Genomic DNA, 8,373 nt, shown 5'->3' with positions numbered 1-8,373 from the left:
ATTTATGATGCAAAAGCATGTATTGATAGGTTGCATAGAGAAAGTCGTGAGTGGTGATCATTTATCCCCCATGTGAAATATACCAGTGACATGCGAGAGCCCTAGGCATGTTAGTGGAAGTGGTTGGGTCATTCTAAGTGTTCCAAAAGGGATAACTTATCTAGGTGACTTCCTAGCGCGCTCTCGAAGAGTTGTCCTGACGGACTGGCCTATCAGTGCTATGTTATCTTGACTGAAGGGCGAGTGGCCCGCTATTTGTGTACGAGTCACGACTCATGGCAAACTATTAACCACACTTCAGCGTAGATGGTTAATGAGCCGTCGGTAATAAATTGTTCTATATCAGTGAAGCATAGCTCGACCAAGCATAATCATATATTTTCATGAAGGAAGCTACATAGGTAGCATCGAGCACATGCTTGGCCAAGTTATGATAGGCATGACTTTTCAGGCCAAAATAATTTCTCTTCAACAAGTTAACTCCACATGTTATGTGTGGAAAATATGTTCTTGGAACAATCCAAGATTTATTATCTTGATTTTCATCTAAATGCAAAATGGTGCCCTTGGCTTATGCCACTTTCCATTGTCCTTAAGCCCTGGACACGACAAAGGCAATTCAACCGAACATTACCTTGCCTTCACATTGTCTTGAGTTTTGTCGGTTATCAAAGCATGTGTTACATATAGCTTCGACCACATTTTCCCACTTTGCATAACATCGATGTTCGATGGGGATTTCGTTTATTCCAATACTCAAGCTAGAAAAGATATTTATGTTAGTCAGAGTGTGGAAGGTACCGTCATTATTGTTATTACCTATATTGTTGTACATGTGAGCACCCAACTCATCTCTCCCAACATGCTTGGTGGACTATCAATCACTACATGTATTCTTCCTAAATGAATTGTCTTGGGTTCTCAATATATGGCAATCAAACGACCAAGGATCACCCAAGATGAAGCTGGAATGTGTTGGAATCAATCAAGCATATGTTGCATGCCAGCTTACCTGCTCGAAGCGAGCATTCCAATAGCATTGCAATCGTGGAATGGCCATAAATATGAGGCTTCACAGGGAAGGTCTTCTTGAAAGATGCATCACAAATCTCCCTCCATCTCGAGATTCCGTAAGTTCATCGGCCAAATACTACTTCAGGACACCAAGTTACAAGTTCTGCACATCAACTATCCACTCCAAGATCTAAAGAATTCACTGTGGAAGCCACCTTTCGCATGTCATAATCGCCACTTCCCTGAAATTGAAATGTGAACACACCTTTTTTATAGCAATTTTATTTCCCTTCAGCAAATACTAGAAGGGTTGGGCACTCTTTGCTGCGCTGTTGATGCATTTCGATTTTCGTAATTTTTGTACTCAATCTGTCTTAAAATATAAGGTGCATTAGTGTTTGAAAAGTAAAATCTTTGTAAAATTGACCACATTTTTGTAGACATACATCAATAACCAAAATATCAAATCGGATTCTTAGATTCATCATGAAATAAATTTTTATATTTACTATTTAGTATTGTGGATGTTGATATTTTTGAATGACAACTTTTTTTCGTAGGTAGTTGCTTGTACTGTATTGATGCTACAGTATAACATGTTGACCCTTATTTTTTTTCTCTACATGATGAAAGAGTGACTAGGATTGATAAATTTGTATAGGCAGGTTGCTTCCAATTGATTGGAAGAATTGTTGACCCAGTCAAAATCATGAACGAAATCCAATATTTAATTTGTCAATGAAATAAGAGAGCATAATGAATTAAAAAATGAGTGAGAGATTTTTTATCTAATCAAAATCGGTAACCCAATTTTAAATTGATGACCTCAAATTAATGAGAGGCTTTCAATTTTAGGGAGCTTAGTGATGTACTAGTATATAGGTGTGAGGTGAGTCCTCACGATGACTACACTTTCCCCATGGCATAACTAGTGTGCACATCATGTATAACGGTTAAACAAAGTAAAAAAAATTATAAAGTTGAACTCGCAAAAAATTACCTATAGAATTGCACACAAAGTAGGTCCAGGACAAAACCCATGTTGTTTCTAGTCATGTAAATCGAACATTCTATATATATATAAAATCCTACAAAAATACTGAAAAATACAGACACGCATGACACCAACCATAACCGATATTTACACCAAGGAACCAAATACATGACCACCACACTACCATTATTATCATCATTGTGCTAGTGTAACATACAAGTAGTACTAGTGTACATGAAAAAAAAAAAAGATCCAAACCTAAAACCCCAACAGAACATCAAGCCCACCAACCGGCTAAACGAACTAAAGATCTCACTGACGAGGAATATCGGCTTGCGTCACCGACGAGTGAGACCCCCACAGGCCCCACCCCCTCCAGTTGAACACGCCGGCGACGGCCCCCCACACCCGCCGCCTGCGCTCCTCCGGGACGTCGTCGCGGGCGCAAGCAGCGGTGGTGGCTTCCTCCTCTTCCACCGCCCTCACTTCCTCCTCCCCGCCGTCAACCACCTCTGCCGGCACACGAGCCGCGGCGGCCGAGGCCTCCCCCTGCTCAGGCAGCGGAGGGTCAACGGCGGCCGGTGCCTTAGCCTTGCCCTTGGAGGAGGCCGCTCGCTTCTTGCGGCGGCGGACGCCCTTCCCCTCCTCCTTCCGGGCCAGGTGCTCGTCGAACGCCTCGATGGCCCGGTGGATCGCCTCGCGGTCGCGCTCCGGCGACCCGTCCCAGCGCGACCAGTACGCCGTGTAGCACCCGAAGCAGCCGCACCCGAGCTCGGGGCGGTGGGGCTTCCTCCCGCACCCCTCCACGAGCTCCTCCCTCGCCGGCGTGGGCGGCGCCGAGGAGCGCAGCGAGGCGAGGACGAGGTACGCGAGCACCTCCTTCCCCTCGGGCCCCAGCGGGGCCGCCATGGCGAGCACAACCGCGGGGAGCAGACGGAGAAGCACCCCCTCCGCCGTCTCGCCGGCGGCAGCGGCCGGCGGCGACGGGTGGACCTTGCCCTTGCCCATTTCGTGATTCTTGGCCCGAAAGCTTCTCGATTGCTTGGATGTTAAGCGACTTTTGGGTTCAGGTGGGGTCGACTGTTTTATGCGCAAGGGAGATTATGGGGTGGGTGGTGGATTAGGTGCCGCCTGATCTTTTGTGACCGTGATGGCGTGGGGACGGTCTGGCCGGCGGATGTATGTTCTTATAATTAAGTGTCGGAATGTGCAAAACTCCCGTAAGAGCACCCCCACCGGCGCCCTTCACGCTCCCTCCGTTTTAGTTTACTAGCACACATGATGTCCGTGCGTTGCAACGGTTACATGTCTTATGACTATAGCTATTTCTCTTCTTTCTCGTCTTAGTTTGTCACATGTACATGTGTTATAACTGAATAAAAAATCTTTAGACTCTTACGATTTTCGTATATGCTTTTCGGAGAGGAAAAAAAGACCAGCTTAATTTATGAAGCACGTTAAATACCTTGATAGGTTATCAACATCTTTTATTATGCTCACCAGTGTTTCATATATTTTCATTTTAAGTACTCACTCCGTTTTAAAATTTGTGCGCCATATATTTAAATTTGTGCGTGAAACAACAACCCTTAAAAGCGCCCTCACAATTCTTTGTTTTATTAATATAAAAAATACATGCTCAATAGAAAAAATAACAAAATAAGCTTATGTGGGATTGAATCGAGGATTATGGGGTAAAAGGGTTGAGTTATAGCCATTTGGGCTACTAATATGCTAAAACGGCCGGGGACACAGGTTTTTAAATATGAATTTTGAAAATTACGTGACCAATTTTAATTTTTTCTGAGCGATTTTCATATATAACATGTTAGATTTGGAGTTAGGATTTAAAAGATATGAATGTTTGAAAAACATTTGAATTTACATAAAAAATGAAGCAATAGGAAAAAAACAGGAAAGTAACATGTAAAATAATAGCATATTTGAAATCTTCACTTTTTTCTGAGCGATTTTCATATATAACATGTTAGATTTGGATTTAGGATTTAAAAGATATTAATGTTTTAAAAGCATTTGAATTTAAAAAAAATGAAGCAATAGGAAACGAAAAACAGGCCGGCCTGGACTCGAACTCAAGTCTCTGCAGCAAGCTGGCGGTGCGTCGACCACTGCGGTAGGTACATGACTATGCTGAAATAGAGGTGGCACTTTATATATACCAGACCGAACGAACTGTTTTTCGTTTTCTCCACTTAAAAAGGGAGTGCGGGTTGAATACATAAAATGTCAGGGACTTTTTTGTAAAAATGCCATGACGGACGACCAAAAACCCTATTTGCTTTATTATTAGGGAGAGATAAGTTTGGCACGTGTATCTAGGTCGTCAATTTAACCAACTTAATGAGAGTCATATATTACAAAAAATATATCATTAGAAACTTTAGATGTTCTATTTTTAATGATATAATTTTTATGTTAAACAATATATTTTATATAAGTCAAATTGACGACCTAGGTACACGTACATGCCTTATAAACTGTGACGGAGAAAGTACCTCTTTTTCACGCCGACGGAAAAAAAACACACCCCATGAGGAGCACAAATTTCGTCGGTTATGGTCAAAATTAGAGCATCCCAGCAGTGCCCCGAGAACACCCTTCCAAACGCCTTTTTAATCGTCGGCGTCAAAAAAATCGTCAGATTTGACCAAAACTAGACTCGATGATCCCAGTCCAAACCCAGCCGCGAGGGACGCTTGGAGACGACCGGCGCTATTTTTGCCTTCACAAACCCCATTGATCAGCTCCTTTCTTTTTTCTATTAGGCCCACCATGTGCATACAAAAAAGAATATTTTCTCTCTCTCTCCTCGTGTGGCTGGCTGGGTGGGGGCGCGGCTGGAAACCCTCAGCCTTCCTAAGCCAGTTTTTTTGTTGGTTGGCCCCCAAGCGGCGTTATTTCGGCCCCTGGGCGCCTAACGGCTGGAGATGCTCTTAGCGTCGACGGACCCATGCCAAACCTAGAGCGTTGGGGCGCCCCGGAGCCATGGGGAAAATGAATTCGACATGAAAACAAAACTACACCAATTCCTCCTGGGTGGACATGCCGAGTCAGCGATTGCGTGTCGCCAAGAGGCTTTGTCATCATCGCCTCGGCTCCCGCACTGGGTAGGTTTCCAAGGTCTGGCGGCGCAGTGATGGCGGCCCGCCGCGCGTACACACCGCTCCCACCCTTCACTCACTATAAAAGTCGTGTCTCGCCGTCGCTTGCCGCACACTCGCCATCCTTCCCCAGTCTCCCCAATCTCTCTTGCCTTCACCACCAGAAAACCTCTCCCCCAAGGTCACGGCGGAACGATTCCCCGGCGACAGAGCGGCGACCTACGGCTTCGGCCTTTGCTTTCTGCACGAGTGGGAGGCGCGACTTCTCCATGGGGCCAACTACCCGACAGCGCCGGACATGCGCGTGCCGCTCATGGTGTGTGAGCGCCGGTGACGTCCTCGTGCCCCCGCCACCCTCCGGTGCCAAGCCGCAGGCCGAGATCGTGCAGATCCGGGGTCCTTGCCGGAGGACGTGTGGCAGCAGCCGAGGTATGCCTATGGACGACATACTTTCAGCGCCACCGCAAAGAGCAACTGGCGTCCACCAACGACGCTCCGTATTCGAGGGGGTGCCACAACTCCGACGACCGCCGCGAATGGTGGGGTGCACGTTCAATACACCGGCCTCGAGCACCTCAACGGAGGCAACAAGCCTCAGTTCGAGTAAGCGACGCCACCTTTCTCGCGCTGGAGTGGCAGCTGGCTGCCGAGGCACATGGCGTCAGCGTCATCCTCCTCATTCGGCTCCCGCTCTTGTGGTGCGGTGACGCCGCCCGTCGCCGTCAAGCTCGAGCTAGAGGAGACGCCGCTGCGCCGGCGCAGCCGCGGCGACACCTCATCATAAACAAGGGCCGCCGCTAACCTTCCCCTCCACGCGACCACCTTCGCCTGGTCAAGCCGAAGAAGGAGACGGCGGCGACCATCATGGTGAAGAAGGAGCATGAGGCCATGGCCACGGACCGCGGCGCCGGCTTCAAATGGTCGCGTGACGACTACGTATGGGAGGAGATGGAGCGTCAGCGCCGTGCTCTGGAGGAGATTGCCGAACGACACCATGACCGTGAAGAGGGCGGCGTCATCGTCCTCTCCGACAACGACGAAGAGGATACCGTGCCGACCCGGCCGTCCACAATGGCATCCCAGGGCAGGGCTGCAGCAAGGACGACAACGACCCATCGAGCGACGGCGATGATGACTACACTCACTTCTACAAGCTCCTTGGCATGAACTAGGCATGGGGCGACGGCGTAGTTTTTTTTATTTTTTTGATGTACGTTTTTAAATTTGTATAAATATGAACGAAACCGCCTATATTTCGTCCAAAATTGAGTAATTTTCGTCAAATTTAAGCCAAATTTGTGTTTGAAATCGGCGGCTGGGAACGAACTTAGGGCGGCGGCTGGGAATCAGAGCCCCCTCACGGCGAAATTATCGTTGGTTAGCCCCCAGGTGGCGATATTTCAAGCCCTAGGGGCCAAATGACTGGAGATGCTCTAATCCGACTCCTTTCGGGTCGCACGCGTGTACGTCTTCGGAGGCTCTCCCAAACCCTAGGCCCTAGGACCTTAATGTTGGGGAACGTCGCATGGGAAACAAAAATTTTCCTACGCGCACGAAGACCTATCATGGTGATGTTCATCTACGAGAGGGGATGAGCGATCTACGTACCCTTGTAGATCGTACAGCAGAAGCGATTAGAGATCGCGGTTGATGTAGTGGAACGTCCTCACGTCCCTCGATCCGCCCCGCGAACAATCCCGCGATCAGTCCCACGATCTAGTACCGAACGGACGGCACCTCCGCGTTCAGCACACGTACAGCTCGACGATGATCTCGGCCTTCTTGATCCAGCAAGAGAGACGGAGAGGTAAAAGAGTTCTCCGGCAGCGTGACGGCGCTCCGGAGGTTGGTGATGATCTTGTCTCAGCAGGGCTCCGCCCGAGCTCCGCAGAAACGCGATCTAGAGGAAAAACCGTGGAGGTATGTGGTCGGGCTGCCGTGGAAAAGTCGTCTCAAATCAGCCCTAAAACCCCACTATATATAGGAGGGAGGGAGGGGAGGAGGCAGCCTCAAAACCTAAAGGTTTGGCCGAAATTGGAGGTGGAGGAGTCCTACTCCAATCCCACTTGGAGTAGGATTCCACCTTCCCACTTGGAAACTCTTTCCACCTTGTGTTTTTTCCTTCTCAAACCTTATGGGCCTTAGTGGGAACTTATTCCAGCCCACCAGGGGCTGGTTTATCTCTTCCCATAGCCCATGAGACCCCTTGGGGGCGTGATACCCCTCTTGATGGTCCCCGTCACCCCTCCCGGCACTCCCGGTACACTACCGATGAGCCCGAAACTTTTCCGGTAATGCCCGAAAACTTTCCGGTAACCAAATGAGGTCATCCTATATATCAATCTTCGTCTCCGGACCATTCCGGAAACCCTCGTGACGTCCGTGATCCCATCCGGGACTCCGAACAACATTCGGTAACCAACCATATAACTCAAATACACATAAAACAACGTCGAACCTTAAGTGTGCAGACCCTGCGGGTTCGAGAACTATGTAGACATGACCCGAGAGACTCCTCGGTCAATATCCAATAGCGGGACCTGGATGCCCATATTGGATCCTACATATTCTACGAAGATCTTATCGTTTGAACCTCAGTGCCAAGGATTCATATAATCCCATATGTCATTCCCTTTGTCCTTCGGTATGTTACTTGCCCGAGATTCGATCGTTAGTATCCGCATACCTATTTCAATCTCGTTTACCGGCAAGTCTCTTTACTCGTTCCGTAATACAAGATCCCGCAACTTACATTAAGTTACATTGCTTGCAAGGCTTGTGTGTGATGTTGTATTACCGAGTGGGCCCCGAGATACCTCTTCGTCACACGGAGTGACAAATCCCAGTCTCGATCTATACTAACTCAACGAACACCTTCGGAGATACCTGTAGAGCATCTTTATAGTCACCCAGTTACGTTGCGACGTTTGATACACACAAAGCACTCCTCCGGTGTCCGTGAGTTATATGATCTCATGGTCATAGGAACAAATACTTGACACGCAGAAAACAGTAGCAACAAAATGACACGATCAACATGCTACGTCTATTAGTTTGGGTCTAGTCCATCACATGATTCTCCTAATGATGTGATCCCGTTATCAAGTGACAACACTTGCCTATGGCCAGGAAACCTTGACCATCTTTGATCAACGAGCTAGTCAACTAGAGGCTTACTAGGGACAGTGTTTTGTCTATGTATCCACACAAGTATTGTGTTTCCAATCAATACAATTATAGCAT

At 47.8% G+C, this 8,373-nt stretch overlaps 1 protein-coding gene across 1 annotated transcript; it reads right to left on the bottom strand.

Moving 5' to 3' along the window:
* Nucleotides 1-2,063: 2,063 nt before the first annotated feature.
* LOC123447405 lies at nt 2,064-3,303 on the bottom strand. Its single transcript, XM_045124002.1, has one exon. The coding sequence runs from the start codon at nt 3,014-3,016 to the stop codon at nt 2,321-2,323; it is 696 nt and encodes a 231-aa protein (XP_044979937.1). The 5' UTR covers nt 3,017-3,303; the 3' UTR covers nt 2,064-2,320.
* Nucleotides 3,304-8,373: the final 5,070 nt, after the last annotated feature.

Source organism: Hordeum vulgare, chromosome 4H (assembly GCF_904849725.1).
Source record: "Hordeum vulgare subsp. vulgare chromosome 4H, MorexV3_pseudomolecules_assembly, whole genome shotgun sequence".
NCBI classification, from domain to species: domain Eukaryota; kingdom Viridiplantae; phylum Streptophyta; class Magnoliopsida; order Poales; family Poaceae; genus Hordeum; species Hordeum vulgare.
The sequence above is the reverse complement of the archived record's forward strand: the minus strand, read 5'-3'. Positions and strand labels throughout refer to the sequence as shown.

Bases quoted from the DNA above. Each gene is read 5' to 3' on its own strand.
- LOC123447405 (XM_045124002.1), bottom strand. From the start codon at position 3,016: ATGGGCAAGGGCAAGGTCCACCCGTCGCCGCCGGCCGCTGCCGCCGGC.